The sequence below is a fragment of the Anomaloglossus baeobatrachus genome, chromosome 4 (assembly GCF_048569485.1).
Source record: "Anomaloglossus baeobatrachus isolate aAnoBae1 chromosome 4, aAnoBae1.hap1, whole genome shotgun sequence".
NCBI lineage: Eukaryota > Metazoa > Chordata > Amphibia > Anura > Aromobatidae > Anomaloglossus > Anomaloglossus baeobatrachus.
Genome location: NC_134356.1, coordinates 293,051,090 through 293,071,913, shown reverse-complemented (window position 1 = coordinate 293,071,913; position 20,824 = coordinate 293,051,090). Strand labels below are relative to the sequence as shown.

General features: G+C 48.8%; 1 protein-coding gene across 1 annotated transcript in view; it reads right to left on the bottom strand.

The window, feature by feature from the left end:
• Nucleotides 1-268: 268 nt before the first annotated feature.
• Nucleotides 269-20,824, bottom strand: part of LOC142303506 (uncharacterized) — a 46,734-nt gene continuing 26,178 nt past the window's right edge. The window contains exons 4-6 of the mRNA XM_075344908.1: nt 14,221-14,311; nt 13,699-13,808; nt 269-987 (exon numbers count right to left, since the gene is read on the bottom strand). Coding sequence (XP_075201023.1) covers nt 713-987; nt 13,699-13,808; nt 14,221-14,311 — 476 coding nt within the window. The 3' untranslated portion in view covers nt 269-712. The remainder of the gene's footprint in view (nt 988-13,698; nt 13,809-14,220; nt 14,312-20,824) is intronic.

Below are 20,824 nucleotides of genomic sequence, written 5' to 3'. Positions count from 1 at the left end.
TCCAGCGCCATTACAGCATCGATTGTTCTGGCCTGATCACATCACTACATTAACGACTTCGGTCCTCACTGCACAACCATCGCTCCTTCGGATAAAGGCTTTTGAAAATAAATCTCACCAGGTGAAACATAACACATGGGTTTAAAAATAACTGCCATTTTGGTGGTTATGTAAAGTAATATATTATAAAACGCATCTTTATACATATTGCCTTCATTTTATCAACATTTCTGCACATTATGATTTAAAGGAGTTTTGCAGACTTGAGGGAAAAATAAAAAAAAAAAAAAAAAGCCTGCAGTCACGCTTTGTAACTACAAACTTGGATGTTACGATGTACGGTGCGTGCACACGGTCATGATTCCCTGCTGTGAGTGGGTGGCCATGTGACCTTGTATATGTATTGCATATTAGCTGTCACGTGCTGATTAGACGCCATTGGCTTCTCTCAAAAAAGAAGCCGGGAGAGTCTAGTTGGCACATCAAAGCAACTTTAAAAATCCTTTGTTCCCACCAGGAATACCGGAAAAATGCGACAGCATCCCACCACACGCTCTCCTGGTTCAGCAGTGTGCTGTCAGAGAGTGACTGCACACACTTGTCTCAAGCCTGGAAAACCCCTTTAAGATGTAAAAATTTAAGTAAGTGAACCATTTTTCCCTGAAATAAACTGTACACAGGAGTAAGACTTGACATTTTACATAGTCCAGTCTTAGTCTTTTATGTTGCGTTTTCTTAACCCATTAGATGTATGTCCTGTCGCTTCTTGTTCCTCACGCAGAGAATGGTCTACTTTTTCACAATGAGACCCTTCTGTCTGCTGGTCTGGATCTTCTGAAAAAGGGTCATCTACAGGAAAATCAAGATCCTCCTCATCAAGCTCTGAATTGTCTTTTCCCCTTTCTAAATTTCCTTTCGAGGTTTCGGGTACGCTAGTCTTGAATGAATGAATCAGTTTTTCAAATGGATCTTCACAGGACAGATTTTCTGTAAAAATAAGAAACTTGGTTAATGAATATGCAGATCGTCACAAGTATACATTTAGAAAAAGTCACACAGTCCATCTAAAATAAAAGGGACTTCTAAAAACAATCTGGGTTTTCCATAAAGATCTTGAGATCTATGATTTCTGTTCTTACACATGCACATGGAGAATTTGCAGCAGGGTATGTAGGCTTTATAAGTAGTACAAAGCAGCCTTCATGCCCTCTATGGAAGTGCTACCACAACGCCTTAAGAATGGAGCCCTTACATGCATTTGTTCATGAACCTTCTCCTATATTTCACGAGTTTTGGACTTCAGCAGCTATTTTTTTCTAGCTCATAGCAGATTCCAAAATGAAAGGACATCCGTCACCAGGTTTTTGCCATTTAATCTGAGAGCAGCTCCCACTACTGATTGGCAGCTTTCTGCCAATGCACAATCAGTGGTGTGGCCAGGGTTATAAAGAGCTCAGCTGTCAGAACTGCTACATCTGCACCAGAGAAAATGAATTTTTAACAAAACTGCTGCATGTAGCCCAGTAAGTGACATCACTGGAATCGGGGTCTTTACCCTTACATCAGGTTGTTCTCAGATGGGTCAGCAAAAACCGGTGACAGATTCCCTAAGACCAATACATGCTTCAGCTTCACAACGTAGTTGAGGCAAATGAGAATTTGAGGCATGCAGAGCCCCAAAATATTTGACCTATTACGCTTATAAAATAATTTATTTAGAATTGCTTATTACGCTTTGAGGAAATCAAATAAAAGATGTCAGTAGGGTCAACCCTCGTAAGCAGTCTATGGGCAAGCAGATCCTAGAATGCTGCATAATGTTATGCCTAGATATCTGCGATCAGATGTCTTAAGGCCCAGTCACACACAACGACTTACCAGCGATCCCGAAAACGATGCGACCTGATAGGGATCGCTGGTAAGTCGCCGGTGAGATGTCACACAGTCAGATCTTACCAGCGATGCAGGAACGATACAGGTCGCAGTAGCGACCTGTATAACGATCTCAGCAGTCACTGGGACCCTGTCACACAGTGTCAAACACAGCGATGTGTCCTGCTCAGCACCTGGACCATTCTGCAACGACTAGAGATCTCACAGCAGGGGCCTGATCGCTGGTAGGTGTCACACATAACAAGATCGCTAACGGGATCACTACTGCGTCACAGAAACCGTGCCTCAGCAGCGATATTGTTAGCTATCTCGTTATGTGTGACGGTACCTTTACTCCAGAGATATCCATGTTATTCTTATATGTAAATGAGCCATTAAAATCTGTGGGCCGGACACAGATCTGCATGATAATCTGCCTCTAAAGCTAATTTTAAATGAAAGGAGGGATTTCCAGTGTGATTGGCACTGCTGTCATAATCATACACAGCTCTGCTGTACTGTGTAATTTCTGATCTCACTGTAGAGCAGATCCAATGCAATACAGCAAAGCTAACTGCAGTACAGCAGAAGTGAGCTGTCTCATTACAAACATTTCCAACACTCCTTGTCCTCACATAATGCTGGCAGCTCTGCTGCAGAGCTGTGCCTGATTATAAGTAACACAGTACAGCAGAGTTGTCTCATTACAAACAATACAAGCATATTTGCAGTTGTCTTCTCACATAGCTCTCAGCTCTGGTGTACTGTCCTTCCCGGAGACTGGCTGCCTATGAGATAGAAGCTGAAGCACTATAAGGCTATGTGCGCACAGTGCGTTTTTCGTGGCGTTTTTGCGCGTTTTTCTGGTGCTTTTTTTGGCCTCAAAACTGCAGGACTTTGCTTCCCCAGCAAAGTCTATGAGTTTTCATTTTTGCTGTCCGCACACATCTGTTTTTTTTACCTGCATTTTTGAGTTAAAAAAAAAAATGGACATGTCAGTTCTTTCCTGCGTTTTCCCCCCATGCAATGCATTGGAAAAACGCAGCAAAACGCAGAGATCAAAAACGCAGCAAAACGCAGCCAAAAACGCACCAAATCGCGGCAAAAACGCATGCGTTTTTTGATGCGTTTTTCGACGCAGGTGCGTTTTTGTGCGTTTTTAGCGGCCAAAAACGCACAAAAACGCAGCGTCAAAAAGACGCAGTGTGCGAACCTAGCCTAAGAGGACAAATGTAGATGCAAATTTTTGCAATGAGCTTAATTTCTTCTGTACTGTGTTAGCTCTGCTGTACCGAGTTAGCTCTCAATCACTTACAGCTCTGCAGCGAGATCACAGATAACAAGCAGTCGCTACATGTCTCATAATGGTATCTCCCCTTTCAATTAAAATATCCTCTGCAGATTCTTATGCAGAATTCGGTCTTGCCCATAGTTCTTAACAGCTCATTTGCATAAAAGAAAAACATGGGTTCTCTGGAATAAGATATTGGAGCTCAGATACTAAGAACCAGATAGACAAATAGTCCAGCTCACCGCTCTAGTATCAGCTGCCTCCGGAGATCAATCACACCGACCCAGGACGGAGAGTCCAAGGCAGAGGGATCCACAGCAATAAATGAAATTTTTTTTTTTTCTGTTTATTGCCTCAGATACTAAGGTTTCATTTTATGCAGCTTTCTCTGACCTGTATGCATATATGGAACACTTAGGAAGGTTGATCCTACTGAAAGATTTTCTTTATAAAGTACAGTACAGACCAAAAGTTTGGACACACTCTCTCATTCAAAGAGTTTTCTTTATTTTCAGGACTCTGAAAGAAGGGAATTTTGTTTACTTACCGTAAATTCCTTTTCTTCTAGCTCTAATTGGGAGACCCAGAAGGCATCAAAACTATGAATTAACACATGTGGAATGAAATACTTAACAAAAAAGTGTGAAACAGCTTAAATATGTCTTATATTCTAGGTTCTTCAAAGTAGCCACCTTTTGCTTTGATTACTGCTTTGCACACTCTTGGCATTCTCTTGATGAGCTTCAAGAGGTAGTCACCGGTAATTGTTTTCACTTCACAGGTGTGCCCTGTCAGGTTTAATAAGTGGGATTTCTTGCCTTATAAATGGGGTTGGGACCATCAGTTGTGTTGTGCAGAAGTCTGGTGGATACACAGCTGATAGTCCTACTGAATAGACTGTTAGAATTTGTATTATGGAAAGAAAAAAGCAGCTAAGAAAAATGAGTGTCCATCCTTACTTTAAGAAATGAAGGTCAGACCGAAAAATTGGGAAAACTTAGAAAGTGTCCCCAAGTGCAGTGGCAAAAACCATCTAACATTACAAAGAAACTGGCTCACATGAGGACTGTCCCAGGAAAGGAAGACCAAGAGTCACCTCTGCTGCGGAAGATAAGTTTATCTGAGTCACCAGCCTCAGAAATCACAGGTTAACAGCAACTTAGATTATAGAGACCAGGTCAATGCCACACAGAGTTCTAGCAGCAGACATGTCTAGAACAACTGTTAAGAGGAGACTTTGTGCAGCAGGCCTTCATGGTAAAATAGCTGCTAGGAAACCACTGCTAAGGACAAGCAACAAGCAGAAGAGACTTGTTTGGGCTAAAGAACACTAGGAATGGACATTAGACCAGTGGAAATCTGTGCTTTGGTCTGATGAGTCCAAATTTCAGATCTTTGGATACAACCACTGTGTCTTTGTGCGACGCAGAAAAGGTGAACAGATGGACTCTACATGCCTGGTTCCCATCGTGAAGCATGGAGGAGGAGGTGTGATGGTGTGGGGGTGCTTTACTGGTGACACTGTTGGGGATTTATTCAAAATTGAAAGCAAACTAAACCAGCATGGCTACCACAGCATCTTGCAGCGACATGCTATTCCATCCGGTTTGCGTTTAGCTGGACCATCATTTAATTTTTCAACAGGACAATGACCCCAAACACACCTCCAGGCTGTGTAAAGGCTATTTGACTAAAGGCTGCTTTACATGTGTAGATTTCTTGTGCGATCGCATTTGCGATCGCACCCGCCCCCATCGTTTGCCCATGTCGCACAAACTCGTAACCCCCTGTCACACGTACTTACCTTTCAAACAATCTCGCTGTGGGTGGCGAACAGCCACTTCCTGAAGAGGGAGGAACGTTCGGCGTCACAGCGACGTCACACAGCGGCCGGCCAATAGAAGCGGAGGGGCGGAGATGAGCGGGACGTAAACATCCCGCCCACCTCCTTCCCTCTGCATTGCTAGCGGGACGCAGGTAAGCTGTGTTCATCATCCCCGGGGTGTTACACGGAGCGATGTGTACTGCCTCGGGAACAATGAACAACCGATCGTTCGTTTTTTTTGAAAATAAGCGACGTGTTAACGATGAACGAGAAGGTGAGTATTTCCGCTCGTTCACTGTCGCACGTAGCTGTCACACGCTACAATATCACTAACGATGCCGGATGTGCGTCACTTACGACGTGACCCCGCCGACATCTCGTTAGATATATCGTAGCGTGTAAAGCCCGCTTAAGGAGGAGAGTGATGGGGTGCTACGCCAGATGACCTGGCCTCCACAGTCACCAGACCTGAACCCAATCGAGATGGTTTGGGATGAGCTGGACCGCAGAGTGAAGGCAAAGGGCCAACAAGTGCTAAGAATCTCTGGGAACTCCTTCAAGACTGTTGGAAGACCATTTCCGGTACCTCTTGAAGCTCATCAAGAGAATGCCAAGAGTGTGCAAAGCAGTAATCAAAGCAAAAGGTGGCTACTTTGAAGAACCTAGATGGATGCCTTCAATGTGAATCGAACAATTTTCAGAGTCATGAAAATAAAGAAAACTCTTTGAATGGGATAGTGTGTCCAAACTTTTGTTCTGTACTGTATGTAAACTTCCTTCATGTTTTTCAGTTAGCAGGCACTAGAAGTGACTGTAAAGCAGTAAGTGTCAGGGTCCTGAGACCAACATTGAATGTGCTGACTTCTGAAAAGTGCACAGCTCACCAGACAAGAGCACACAATTCCTGTATGAGCACGCTCAGAGTGGGGTATGGATTCAATAGAAAGCAGAGGCTACAAAACATTATCTAGCAGTCCGATGGACAAATAGGAGTTTAGTAAACTAGAAAATGCTACCTACGTAAATACATATTGTCACACTGCCTACAGCATAAGGCAGTGATGGCGAACCTGTGGCACTCCAGCTGTTGCAAAACTACAATTCCCATCATGTCTTCACAGCCAAAGCTTTTGCTTTGAATGGCCGGGCATGATGGGAATTGTAGTTTTGCAACAGCTAGAGTGCCACAGGTTCGCCATCACTGGCATAAGGGATAATGGTACTGTGTTGTTTTTCAAAGTGTGCAGGGGGTGCTTTTTAAAGGGGGAAGAATAAGGTTAGTGTTATAGTAATTACAGACTCTTTAGGCTGTGCACACAGTGTGTTTTTCGCGGCGGTTTTGCGCATTTTTCAAGTGCGTTTTTGGCCTCAAAACTGCATGACTTTGCTTCCCCAGCAAAGTCTAAGAGTTTTCATTTTTGCTGTTCAAACACAACTTTTTTTTAAGGTACCTTTTTGAGCTTAAAAAAAAAAAAAAAAAAAGAGAATTTTGTTACTTACCGTAAATTCTTTTTCTTATAGTTCCGTATTGGGAGACCCAGACCATGGGTGTTTAGCTTCTGCCTCCGGAGGACACACAAAGTACTACACTAAAAAGTGTAGCTCCTCCCTCTGAGCTTATACACCCCCTGGTAGCCAGTCCTAGCCAGTTTAGTGCAAGAGCTGAAGGAGAATAGCCACCCACAAGTAGAACCGAGTAAGAACCGGAACAACCGGAGACTCTGTCCACGACAACAGCCGGTGATAACACACGGAACAAGAAAATTGCCAACAGGCAACAGGGAGGGAGCTGGGTCTCCCAATACGGAACTATAAGAAAAAGAATTTACGGTAAGTAACAAAATTCTCTTTTTCTTTATCGTTCCTTTGGGAGACCCAGACCATGGGACGTTCCAAAGCAGTCCCTGGGTGGGAATAAACAGAAAAAAAACTAAGAAGTAGGCGGAGCCTAACTTCACAACTGGGCGACAGCCGCCTGAAGGACGCGTCTGCCCAAGCTCGCATCTGCCAAAGCATGAGCATGCACTTGGTAGTGCTTCGAAAAGGTATGCAGGCTAGTCCAAGTGGCAGCCTGACAGACTTGTTGAGCCGTAGCCTGGTGCCTAAAAGCCCAAGAGGCACTGACAGCTCTGGTCGAGTGTGCTTTGATCCCCGGCGGGGGAGGCACCTGAGTACTCTGGTAGGCGTCCGAAATGGTCGATCTAATCCAACGGGCCAAGGTCGGCTTAGAAGCAAAGAGACCCTTGCGCCGCCCTGTGGTTAGCACAAAAAGAGAGGTGCACCGCCTAAGCGCAGCGGTGCGAGACACATAGATACGGAGAGCACGCACCAGATCTAGAGTATGCAGCGCTTTCTCAAAGCGATGAACAGGGGCCGGACAGAAGGAAGGCAAGGAAATATCCTGGTTAAGGTGGAAGGGAGAGACCACCTTAGGAAGAAAGTCCGGGGTCGGACGGAGAACTACCTTGTCTTGGTGAAAAACCAAAAAAGGTGACTCCGAGGAGAGCGCAGCCAAATCGGAGACTCTTCTGAGAGAAGTTATGGCAACTAGAATGGCCACCTTTTGAGAAAGACGATACAAAGAAACCTCCCTAAGGAGCTCGAAAGGGGGTTTCTGCAATACCGTGAGGACCAAGTTAAGGTCCCAGGGATCCAAGGGCCGCCGATAAGGCGGAATGATGTGAGACGCACCTTGCATGAAGGTGCGGACCTGAGCCAGCCGGGCGAGACGCCGCTGGAACAGCACTGATAGAGCTGAGACTTGTCCCTTGAGAGAGTTGAGGGACAGTCCTAGCTGCAGACCGGACTGTAAAAAAGACAGAAGGGTCGGCAACGAGAATGGCCAAGGAGAATGGCCGGAAGAGCGACACCAGGACAGGAAAATTCTCCAAGTCCTGTGATAGATCTTAGCGGAGGAAGACTTACGGGCCCGAGTCATAGTGGAGATGACTTCAGGAGGAATACCAGAAGCCGTCAAAATCCAGGACTCAAGAGCCACGCCGTCAATTTGAGTGCCGCAGAATTCTGGCGGAAAAACGGACCTTGCGAGAGCAGGTCTGGACGGTCTGGAAGATGCCACGGCATCTCTACGGACAGTTGGAGCAGGTCCGGATACCAAGCTCGCCTGGGCCAGTCCGGTGCAATGAGGAGGACTCGACGGCCCTCCATTCTGATCTTGCGCAGGACTCTGGGCAAGAGAGCTAGAGGGGGAAACACGTAGGACAGACGAAACTGGGACCAGTCTTGAACCAGAGCGTCCGCGGCGAAGGCCTGAGGATCGTGGGAGCGAGCCACGTAAACCGGAACCTTGTTGTTGTGACGGGATGCCATTAGGTCCACGTCCGGAGTGCCCCACTTGCGGCAGATTGACTGAAACACTGCCGGGTGCAGGGACCACTCGCCACCGTCCATGGATTGACGGCTGAGATAGTCTGCCTCCCAGTTTTCTACGCCAGGGATGTGGACTGCGGATATGGTGGACTTGGAGTCCTCCGCCCACTGAAGAATGCGTTGGACCTCCAACATTGCCAGGCGGCTGCGTGTCCCGCCTTGGTGATTGATGTAGGCAACCGCTGTCGCGTTGTCTGACTGGACTCGAATGTGCCTGCCCGCCAACAGGTGGTGAAAGGCTAGGAGAGCTAGAAGCACAGCTCTGGTTTCCAGCACATTGATTGAAAGGGCTGACTCGGACGGAGTCCAAGTGCCCTGCGCTCTGTGGTGGAGACATACCGCTCCCCAGCCGGATAGGCTGGCATCCGTGGTGAGAATCACCCAGGACAGAGTCAGGAAGGAGCGCCCTTGGGACAGGAAGAGGGGTCGAAGCCACCACTGAAGAGAGCTCCTGGTCCGTGGCGACAGAGCCACTAACTTCTGTAAGGAGGAAGGCCGCTTGTCTTAGAACTGGGCAAAGGGAACCGCCTCCATGGAGGCCACCATTTGACCCAGCACCTGCATCAGACGCCTGAGGGTATAACGGCGGGGCCTCAGGAGAGAGCGCACCGCTAGCCGCAGAGACTGCTGTTTGTCTTAGGGCAACTTCACAAGTGCCGGCAAAGTCTCGAACTGCATCCCTAGGTACGTGAGACTCTGGGTCGGAGTCAGAGTGGATTTGGGAAGATTGACAATCCACCCGAATTGGGCTAGGGTGGCGAGAGTGAGCGAAACACTCCGCTGACAGTCTGCGCTGGATGTACCCTTGACCAGAAGGTCGTCCAGATAAGGAAGCACTGCTAACCCCTGGAGGTGCAGGACCGCAATCACTGCCGCCATGACCTTGGTGAATACCCGAGGGGCCGTGGCTAACCCGAAGGAGAGAGCCATGAATTGGAAATGATCCTCTCCTATCGCAAAACGTAACCAACGCTGATGGGACACTGCGATTGGCACATGTAGATAGGCATCTCTGATGTCGATGGACGCCAGGAACTCCCCTTGGGTCATAGAGGCAATGACTGATCGCAGAGACTCCATGCGAAAATGCCGCACCCGGACATGCTTGTTGAGAAGCTTGAGATCCAGGATGGGCCGGAAAGTACCGTCCTTTTTTGGAACTAGGAAGAGATTTGAGTAAAAACCTCTGAACCGTTCCTGAGCGGGAACTGGGACAATCACTCAGTTTGCCTGCAAGGACGCCACGGCCTGCGAGAAGGCGGCGGCCTTGGAGCAGGGGGGAGTTGAGAGAAAAAAAAAAATCTGTTTGGAGGGCTGGAAGAGAATTCTATCCTGTAGCCGTGAGATATGATGTCTCTCACCCACTGATCGGAGACTTGCTTTAACCAAGCGTCGCCAAAGTGGGAGAGCCTGCCACCGACTAAGGACGTGGCTGGAGCGGGCCGAGAGTCATGAGGAAGCTGCCTTAGTGGCAGAACCTCCTGCAGTCTTCTGCGGACGCGCTTTTGGGCGCCAGTTGGATTTCTGATCCTTAGCTGAGTTAGCGGACGAGGAGGAAGGCTTAGAGGATGACCAGTAGGAGAAACGAAAGGAACGAAACCTCGATTGATTCCTACCCTGGGCGGGTTTCCTGGTCTTGGTTTGTGGCATGGAAGTACTCTTCCCGCCAGTAGCTTCTTTAATGATTTCATCCAGCTGTTCACCAAACAGCCGTGAACCAGCAAAAGGGAGCCCAGCAAGAAACTTCTTGGAAGAAGCATCTGCCTTCCACTCTCGAAGCCACAAAATCCTGCGGATAACAAGAGAATTAGCTGAAGCCACCGCAGTGCGGTGACCAGCCTCTAGCATGTCAGACATGGCATAGGATGAAAAAGCTGAAAACTGAGCAGTTAAGGTAACCATCTCAGGCATAGATTCCTTGGTGAGGGAATGCATCTCCTCTAGAGAGGCAGAGATGGCTTTGAGAGCTCACACTGCTGCAAAAGTCGGGGAAAACGCGCCCCCCGCAGCTTCATACACAGATTTGGCCAGAAGGTCAATCTGACGGTCAGTGGAATCCTTAAGTGAGGTGCCGTCAGCCACCGACACAACGGTCCGGGCTGATAGCCTAGACACCGGAGGGTCTACCTTTGGGGAGTGAGACCACTCCTTGACCACCTCAGGTGGAAATGGAAACCGGTCATCAGAACCTTTGGAAAGCGTTTGTCAGGGCAGGCCCTGGGTTTGGTCACAGCGGTCTGAAAACTGGAGTGGTTAAAGAACACACTCTTCACTCTCTTAGGCGAGGTAAACTGATGTTTTTCTGCCAAAGAGAGTTGCTCCTCTGACACTAGCGGATTGAGATCACAGAATTAATAGAAGCAATCAAATCACTAAGATCTGAGTCACCCTCAGAGAAAATCGATGGGATACATAGCCTCCGAGCCCCCAGTGAGGGCATCCTCCTCATCTTGAGAGTCAGCTCTTGAGACAGAGCCGTGGGATGGGGAGGGGGAGGAAACCCTGCGCCTTCTCTTAGAAGGACGGGGTCTGGGATCAGATGATGAATCCTCCGTGAGCTCCGATGGACGGAGGTCAGAGGATAGGAGTCCTCTGTCAAGAGTATTAGAGGCACCCTGTGAGGGGGGCTGATGCATATTCATCAAAGTCCTGGACAAAAGCCCCATGGACTCAGCAAATGACTGGGATATGGACCTAGAAAAGGACTCTACCCAGGCCGGGGGTTCAATCACAGGTGCAGCAGCAGCCCGAGAGCCCACTGGGGGTGAGACTCCAGGCTGTGGCACCGCCAAGTTAGAGCAGACATCACAATGTGGATAGGTGCTCGGCTCAGGCAGCAGGAGCTTACATGCAGTGCATGCAGAATAAAGCTTTGGAGCCTTGCTCCTTGTGTGAGACATGCTGCTGGAGTGGGGGCTTTGCAGAGAATGAACCCCAGGGAGAATATACAGAGGTCCACAACCGGAGACCGGCTGTGGCTTACCAGACCGCTGAGCGCGGTGTTGTGTGTCCTCCAGATCCCGAAGCCCGGTCCCCCAGTCGCAGCACCTCAGCAGAGATGCAGAATGCAGGATGTCCCAGAGCAGAGTGAACTCTGCCTGAGAAATGGGGCGTTCCTATAAAAGAGCGGGAACTGGAGGGCTATAGAGACCTGCAGGGAAGGAGGGACGCCCCAGCAGTGGGGAGTGTCCCTCCCGTGTGTAGAACGGCCGCCGGGAGGAGCCGAACCTGTCCCTCTGCATGAGTGACATGCGAGGGCAGGAAAATGAAACTAGGCCTCCGGCGAAGCCGGGGCCTAAATTTAAGCGGCGAGGCCGACAAGCAGGCACCATCGGCGCGGTTCTCAGGCAAAAGCTAGAGAACCCGCCAGAAAAGTTAAAACAATCACATACAGCATACTCTCCCCTTACAATAAAGAACCGGGACCCCCAACATAAACGTCTCAGGTACTTAGCTGCTGAGACGCAGGGCCATGTCCCTGGGGATGAGTGCTCCGGTCCAACAGAATCCTCAAGGGGCTGTGGATGGAGACCGGACTCCTGCCAGGCATGGAGACCGTGCTGGCTCCCACTTCAAGCCAGAGCCCAGAAGGGATGGTGAAGGAGCGCGGCATGTAAGGCTGCAGCCTTGTAAATCAACCTTAACAACACCGCCGACACAGTGGGGTGAGAAGGGACATGCCGGGAGTCCAGACGTGGACCCGCTTTTCTTCAAACTCTTTCCAAAAGTCAAACAAATCAGATGAGAATGCATGTGTGGATGTATGACCTCCTGAACACAAAGCGATAAACTGGCTAGGACTGGCTACCAGGGGGTGTATAAGCTCAGAGGGAGGAGCTACACTTTTAAGTGTAGTACTTTGTGTGTCCTCCGGAGGCAGAAGCTAAACACCCATGGTCTGGGTCTCCCAAAGGAACGATAAAGAAAAATGGACATGTCAATTCTTTCATGCGTTTTTCTGTGTTTTCCCGCAATGCATTGGAAAAACGCAGAAAAACGCAGCCAAAAACGCACCAAATCGCGGTAAAAATGCATGCGTTTTTTTGCCGCAGGTGCATTTGTGTGTTTTTAGTGGCCAAAAACGCAGCGTCAAAAATACGCAGCGTGTGCACATAGCCTTAGGCTTCCATGCTTTTAACGCTGTGGGTCCATTGCTGTTCCAGCTTGCCTGTGTCTATGCAAGATCCATACCATCATGGTTTGAGTCTGCAATGCAGACTGCAAACCAAAACTTCTTGTCCTACATCAATGTCTGTCCTCAATTAATCATACATAGAGATCCCCATAGAGCTCGTATAGGTGAGAGGGACAAATGTTCACATACTCTATACCACAGAGTTTATGGGGCTTGGTACAAAGTTGAGCATAGACAGACATGGGCAGATCGATTTGCAGGATTTCAGGTCTTTTAGCAGTACTGTACTCTGGTTGTTGGATTGGATACTCACAAATCTCTTACCTTCTAAGATCAGGCTTTTGTTTGCACCAGCCTGGTTAAAGTCATCATTGCGGTGTGACAACACAGACGATATTGCACCAGCCTGGCTAATTAAAACCCGAACCATGGATCCCAGAAGGCAAGTGATTTGTGAGCCTCCCACCCAGGGGTCAGACACTACTGACCTGGCAGATGGACTGGTGTCCCACGAATTGATCCAGCACTCTCTAAGGTTCCTTTCACATTGTGATTCAGTGGCTCCGTTGGGGCATACGTCCGAAATCCCACCCTTACCCCCACAAAACGAGTTTCGGACGTATGCGCCGACGGGGCCATTGAGTATAATGGAGCAGACAGAGCAAACGTATGCTGTCTTGCACCATTTTCGGGTGCATACACTTTCTGCAGGTGGATGCAGAGACGTAGCAAACTACGTTTGGGTGTCCGCCTGCAAAAAGCGTATACACCCGAAAATGGTGCAAGACAGCATACGCTTGCTCTGTCTGCTCCATTATACTCAATGGCCCCGTCGGCGCATACGTCCGAAACTCGTTTTGTGGGGGGAGGGGCAGGATTTTGGGCGTATGCCCCGACGGAGCCACTGAAACGCAATGTGAAAGGAGCCTAAGAGCAACACTTATCTTCATGATTCACACCATTAGGCCAAAGTCACACTTGTGAGAGACTCGTGCAAGTCTTGCATCACATCTCGCGACATGGCCTGCAGCTCTCCTGACAGGAGCATCTCAGCTGCAAAGAAATACATGCAGCTGACCCGCTCCTGTCAGGAGTGTGTGTGGCCATGCCGGGTGATGCGATGTGAGACTCGCGTGAGCAAGTGTGACTCCAGCCTTAGGTCTTGGGCAGTTACTGATCCATTACCTGAGTTACTGAAAGCAGATTTGTCCATCCCACTCGTTTTCATTAACGTTCTGATGGACTGTAGCTGATTCATAATTTCATCTTTCTGTCCAGTAGCCAAAGAATTGACACTAAAAATAAGCACAAATATATATTCTGCGTGAATTATTTACTATCAGAAGTCAGAACAGTATATACATTTCCGCTGCAGACAGTAAACTCAGATAATCTTGTACTTATGGAAATGCAGCATGAAAATCTCAGAAGCGGTTGTGGCTGTTGGGTCGTGAATCTATAGCACATGGTCCACAAATTTAGCCAAAAGCAGAACTCGCTTTGCCTTTTTTATAGGAGTTTATTCAAGTGTGGTGTCCCGTTCAATAGCTCAGCTTTACGAACATGTAGAAAATAAAGCCCAGTAGTTCACAAAGTCCCAACCAAGCCAGCCCCCAGCCAAATATAAGGCTGCCTTACTACTACCTTAGAATCCTTGCATTCCAGGTGTTCCTTACAGACGATCTCAATAACAATAGCATGGCTTACCAACTGGAGAGCGGATCAAGCTGGGTCAGTAAGCAATTCAGCATTGTCTCTGTTTGGGAAAGATGTTTTTCTAACGCCAAAAGCTGATTTTCTGGATGATTAAGAATAAAAAAAATAAAATAAAAAAAAGTTAATCATAAATAATAATATGTTATTCATATAGGTCGCTTATCCAATTATTGCTAGAAATATATATTCAAAGTAAACGTGATGCGTGTTTACAGTGATGCAGCTGCAAGTAAAGACCTTCTATATGTCCCTAAAATGCTCGAGTTATTAAAATTGACTACTTTCTTATAATTTCGGAGAAAGATGGTGACAATCCTGAATGCATCATCTCATTAGTCATGACGCACTGTGCACACAAGGGTCATATCACTATCCTAGATTGGATATTTAGTGGTCTGGAAATGCAGTGACAACCAACTTGGGTGTCTAGTGGGCACTGTGTTGCTGTCCATCATGGTTTTCATCACAAAACAAAGAACTACCCTATAAAACTCAAAGAAATGTAATTCGGTGACATATACTGACTGATTGAAAAGGCTTTAGACACTTAACGTGATCATGTAATACATTTTTTAATGGTCACCTTTAGTTAAAAAGTTACAATTTTCATTACCTCATTTATTCTCAGACACTCTGATATTCTAGACTCAGACTGGTCATACTAGATTTTCCCTGTCAGTAATACATGCTGGATGTGCAGTCTCTGTCCAGGGTGCCATGGCTTTCCAACCACTCCTTTATCAGCTACATCTCAGGTCACATAGGCTCTACAATCTCCTATGCTGACAATACTGTGGATTGTGGGATACCGTCCAAATGACCCTAATGCCTGGATCTTCCTAGGTTCTCTTTACTCTCTAAGCTGATGACGTGCGTGGGTGCGATCTCTCTTTGCCTCCGCAGATTTTGCCTAGATTTCCCTCTCACATTACATAGCTTGTGTGATCTGCCCACCCAAATAAAGCATCATGCAGACCTCAGTTTTTCTTGATTGAATGCCATCTGTGGTTTTAACGGTTAACACAAGTACCTATGATGGTCTATAAAGTAGTTCACATATCAGATTTTTTTTTCTCTGACCAAGTGCAGAGACATGTCTGATATTAATTTGAATGTTGGATCAAAGTCAGCAATGTAAGTCCTAGGGGCCCTTTGCACACTACGACATCGCAGGTGTGATGTTTGTGGGGTCAAATCGAAAGTGACGCACATCCGGCGTCGCTCTCGACATCGTAGTGTGTAAATCGTTTTAACTATGATGACCGAGCGTAAAAGCGTCGGTATCGTATGATCGGTGTAGTGTCGTCATTTTCATTATTTTGGCTGTAGTGACAGTACGATGTTGTTCCTCGTTCCTGCGGTAGCACACATCGCCGTGTATGAAGTCGCAGGAGCGAGGAACATCTCCTACCTGCGTCCCGTCTGCAATGCGGAAGGAAAGAGGTGGGCGGGATGTTTACGTCCCGCTCATCTCCGCTTCTATTGGCCGCCTGCCGTGTGACGTCGCTGTGACGCCACATGACCCGCCCCCTTAGGAAGGAGGCGGTTCGCCGGCCAGAGCGACGTCGCAGGGCAGGGGAGTGCATGTGAAGCTGCTGTAGCGATAATGTTCGCTACGGCAGCTATCACCATGATATCGCAGCTGCGACAGGGTGGGAACTATCGAGCTCGGCATCTCAGCATCGGCTTGCGATGTCGTAGTGTGCAAAGGGCCCCTTAGGCTACATGCGCATGCTGCATCTTTTTGTGGTCACTAACTGCAGTCAAAACTGCACGTTGTCAGAGAGAGCCTGGAAATGTCACAAAAAATGCTTGGAATTGTAGGTGCGTTTTTGCTGCGTTTTTGTGACAAATGTTGACAAAAAAAAAAACAGGAAAAATGAACATGATACATTTTTTTTTGTCACAAACTTTTGACAAATAAAACGCTGACAAATAAACTGCAATGTGCGCATAGCAAATCTGACTTCTCATAGACTTTGCTGTGAAGTCAGATGTCAGAAAGTTCTGACAAAAAAACAATAGCCAAAAACGCAGCGTGCGGATGTAGCCTAAGGCTATGTGCGCACGGTGCGTTTTTCAGGTGCATGCATGACTGCTTCCCCAGCAAAGTCTGAGTTTTCATTTTTGCTGTCCGCACAGTGCAATTTTGTCTTAGGTGCGTTTTTGTGGTGACCACAAAGATGCAACATATCAATTATTTCTGCGTTTTTACTCATGCAATGCATTGGAAAAAATGCAGCAACAAAAACGCGGAAAAACGCCTTTTTTAATACTTTTTTTTTAACGCATGTGAGTTTTTGTGCGTTATTTTAGCGGCCAAATACGCACAAAAACACGGCATTTTTGTAGTCACAAAAAAAGGCAATGTGCGCACACAGGCTAAGGGTCTGTAAAAACAACATAAAACCCCCAAAAACAGGCGGTACTCGATTGCCATCTGTAGGAGGTCAGTTTTTCATAAACTTATAGATTGGATAAACTTGAGAAACTTTTTTTTTTTTTTCTTATGAAAGGACAATTGATGACCCCAAAAATGGACTCTGACAATCTTTCACTTTATGCGAAAAATACTGATGTCTGAACAAGGCCTAACTTAGATGCTTTGATGTGCATGTATAGCATGTTTCATTCTAAAAAAGAGAATTTTGTTTACTTACCGTAAATTCTTTTTCTTGTAGTTCCGACATGGGAGACCCAAACCATGGGTGTATAGCTAGCGCCTCCGGAGGACACACAAAGTACTACACTCAAACGTGTAGCTCCTCCCTCCGGGCTATATACACTCCCTGGATGACAATCTATCCAGTTCAGTACAAAAGCTGAAGGAGGACATCCACCCATAAGTAGAGACAGAGTTCTGGTTTTGCCGAGTTTTACTCTGTCTACTAACAACAGCCGGTGAAACACACGGAACAAAAAACTGCCAACAGGCAACAGGGAGGGTGCTGGGTCTCCCATGTCGGAACTACAAGAAAAAGAATTTACGGTAAGTAAACAAAATTCTCTTTTTCTTTATCGTTCCTTCCATGGGAGACCCAAACCATGGGACGTTCCAAAGCAGTCCATGGGTGGGAAATAAACCAAACTGAGAAGTAGGCAAAACCTAACTTCACAAATGGGCGACAGCCGCCTGAAGGATGCGTCTGCCCAAGCTCGCATCTGCCGAAGCATGAGCATGCACCTGGTAGTGCTTCGAAAAAGTGTGCAGACTGGACCAAGTGGCAGCCTGACACACCTGCTGAGCCGTAGCCTGGTGCCTGAAAGCCCAGGAGGCACCGACAGCTCTGGTCGAATGCGCCTTAATCCCTGGCGGGGGAGGCACCTGAGAACACTGGTAGGCATTGGCGATAGCCGACCTAATCCAACGAGCTAGGGTCGGCTTAGAAGCAGCAAGACCCTTGCGCTGACCCGTGGTTAGCACAAAAAGTGAGGTGCACCGCCGAAAAACGGCGGTGCGTGACACATAGATTCGGAGCGCCCGCACCAAATCCAAGGTGTGCAACGCCTTCTCAAAGCGATGCACAGGGGCCGGACAAAGAGAGGGCAATGAAATGTCCTGGTTAAGGTGGAAGGAAGACACCACCTTAGGGAGAAAGTCCGGAAACACCAAGAAGGGGGATTCCGAAGAAAGCGCAGCCAAATCAGAAACTCTCCTGAGAGAAGTTATGGCTACTAGAAAGACAACTTTCTGTGAAAGTCTAGACAAGGGAACCTCCCTGAGAGGCTCAAAGGGGGGTTTCTGTAAGGCCGTGAGGACCAGATTAAGGTCCCAGGGATCCAAGGGCCGCCGGTAAGGAGGTATGATGTGAGATGCGCCCTGCATGAAGGTGCGCACCTGAGCCAGTCGGGCGATACGCCGCTGGAACAATACCGACAAAGCCGACACCTGTCCCTTGAGGGAATTGAGGGACAGACCTAACTGTAGGCCTGACTGTAGAAAAGACAGGATGGTCGGCAAGGAGAACGGCCAAGGGGCACGGCCGGAAGAGCAACACCAGGACAGGAAAATTCTCCAAGTCCTGTGGTAAATCTTGGCCGAGGAAGACTTCCGAGCCTGAGTCATGGTGGAGATGACCTCAGGGGGAATGCCTGAAGCAGTCAGGATCCAGGACTCAAGAGCCACGCCGTCAATCTGAGAGCCGCAGAATTCTGGTGGAAGAACGGACCTTGAGAGAGAAGGTCTGGGCGGTCCGGGAGATGCCACGGCACCTCTACGGACAGGCGGAGCAGGTCTGGGTACCAAGCTCGCCTGGGCCAATCCGGAGCAATGAGTATGACTCGACGGCCCTCCGTACCGATCTTGCGCAGAACCCTGGGCAAGAGCGCTAGAGGGGGAAACACATAGGCCAGACGGAACTGAGACCAATCTTGAACCAGTGCGTCTGCTGCGAAGGCCTGAGGATCGTGGGAGCGAGCCACGTAAACCGGAACCTTGTTGTTGTGCCGGGATGCCATCAGATCCACTTCCGGAGTGCCCCACTTGCGGCAGATTGATCTGAACACTGACGGATGCAGGGCCCACTCGCCGCCGTCCACGGTTTGACGGCTGAGATAATCGGCCTCCCAGTTTTCCACGCCTGGGATGTGGACTGCAGATATGGTGGACTTGAAGTCCTCCGTCCACTGAAGGATTCGTTGAACCTCCAACATCGCCAGACGGCTGTGAGTCCCGCCCTGGTGATTGATGTAGACAACCGCTGTCGCGTTGTCCGACTGAACCCGAATGTGCTTGCCCGCCAACAGGTGGTGAAAGTCTAGGAGAGCTAGAAACACAGCTCTGATCTCCAGCACATTGATCGGGAGGGCTGATTCGGACGGAGTCCAAGTGCCCTGTGCTCGGTGATGAAGAAATACCGCTCCCCAACCGGAGAGGCTGGCATCCGTGGTGAGTATCACCCAGGACGGAGTCAGGAAGGAGCGTCCCTGTGACAGGGAGAGGGGCTGAAGCCACCACTGAAGGGAGTTCCTGGTCTGAGATGACAGAGCCACCAGCCTGTCCAAGGAAGAGATCCGCTTGTTCCAACAGCGGAGAATGTCCAGCTGCAAGGGACGCAGATGGAACTGGGCAAAGGGAACCGCTTCCATTGACGCCACCATCTGACCCAGCCCCCGCATGAGGTGTCTGATGGAATGACGGCGGTGCCTCAGCAGAGAGCGCACCGCCAGACAAAGGGACTGCTGTTTGACTAAGGGCAACTTCACAAGTGCCGGCAGAGTCTCGAACTGCATCCCTAGGTACAAAAGTACCTGGGTCGGGGTCAGAGTGGACTTGGGCAGGTTGACAAGCCACCCGAACTGAACTAGCGTGGCGACAGTGAGAGAGACACTCCGCTGGCAGTCTACACTGGATGAGGCCTTGACTAGAAGGTCGTCCAGGTAAGGAATCACTGCCAATCCCTGGAGGTGCAGGACTGCAACCACTGCTGCCATGACCTTGGTGAACACCCGAGGGGCCGTGGCTAAGCCAAAGGGAAGAGCCACGAACTGGAAATGTTCCTCTCCGATTGCAAAGCGTAGCCAACGCTGGTGTGAGACCGCAATAGGCACATGCAGATAGGCATCTCTGATGTCGATGGATGCCAGAAAATCTCCTTGGGTCATTGAGGCAATGACCGATCTCAGAGATTCCATGCGAAAGTGCCGCACCTGAATATGCTTGTTGAGAAGCTTGAGGTCCAGGATGGGCCGGGAGGAACCGTCCTTCTTGGGGACTAGAAAGAGGTTTGAGTAGAAACCGCTGAACCGTTCCCGGGCGGGAACCGGAACAATTACCCCGTTGGCCTGCAGGGAGGCCACGGCCTGAGAGAAGGCGGCGGCCGTGGAGCAAGGGGGTGTGGACAGAAAAAATCTGTTTGGCGGGCTGGAAGAAAATTCTATCCTGTAGCCGTGGGAGATAATATCCCGCACCCACTGATCGGTGACGTGTTGGAACCACACGTCTCCAAAGTGGGAGAGCCTGCCACCGACCAAGGACGTTGCTGGCGCAGCCAGGTAGTCAAGAGGAGGCCGCCTTAGTGGCAGCGGCTCCTCCGGTCTTTTGAGGACGCGGCTTTGCGCGCCAGTTTGGTTTACGATCCTTGGCTGCGGTAGTGGACGCGGCCGAGGGTTTCGAGGATGACCAGTTAGAGGAACGAAAGGAACGAAACCTCGATTGGATCCTGCCCTGGACAGGTTTCCTGGCCTTAGTTTGAGGCAAGGAAGTACTCTTCCCACCAGTAGCTTCCTTGATTATGTCATCCAGCTGTTCCCCAAACAGCCTGGACCCAGCAAAAGGGAGACTCGCAAGGTACTTTTTTGAGGAAGCGTCTGCTTTCCACTCTCGAAGCCACAAGATCCTGCGGATCGCGAGGGAATTAGCGGAGGCCACCGCAGTGCGGTGAGAAGCCTCCAGGATGGCAGACATGGCGTAGGATGCAAAAGCCGAAGCTCGAGAAGTTAAGGTCTCCAGCTCAGGCATAGAGTCCCTGGTGAGGGAATGCATCTCCTCCAGAGAGGCAGAGACTGCCTTGAGAGCCCACACTGCCGCAAAAGACGGGGAGAACGAGGCTCCAGCCGCCTCATATACAGACTTGGCCAAAAGGTCAACCTGGCG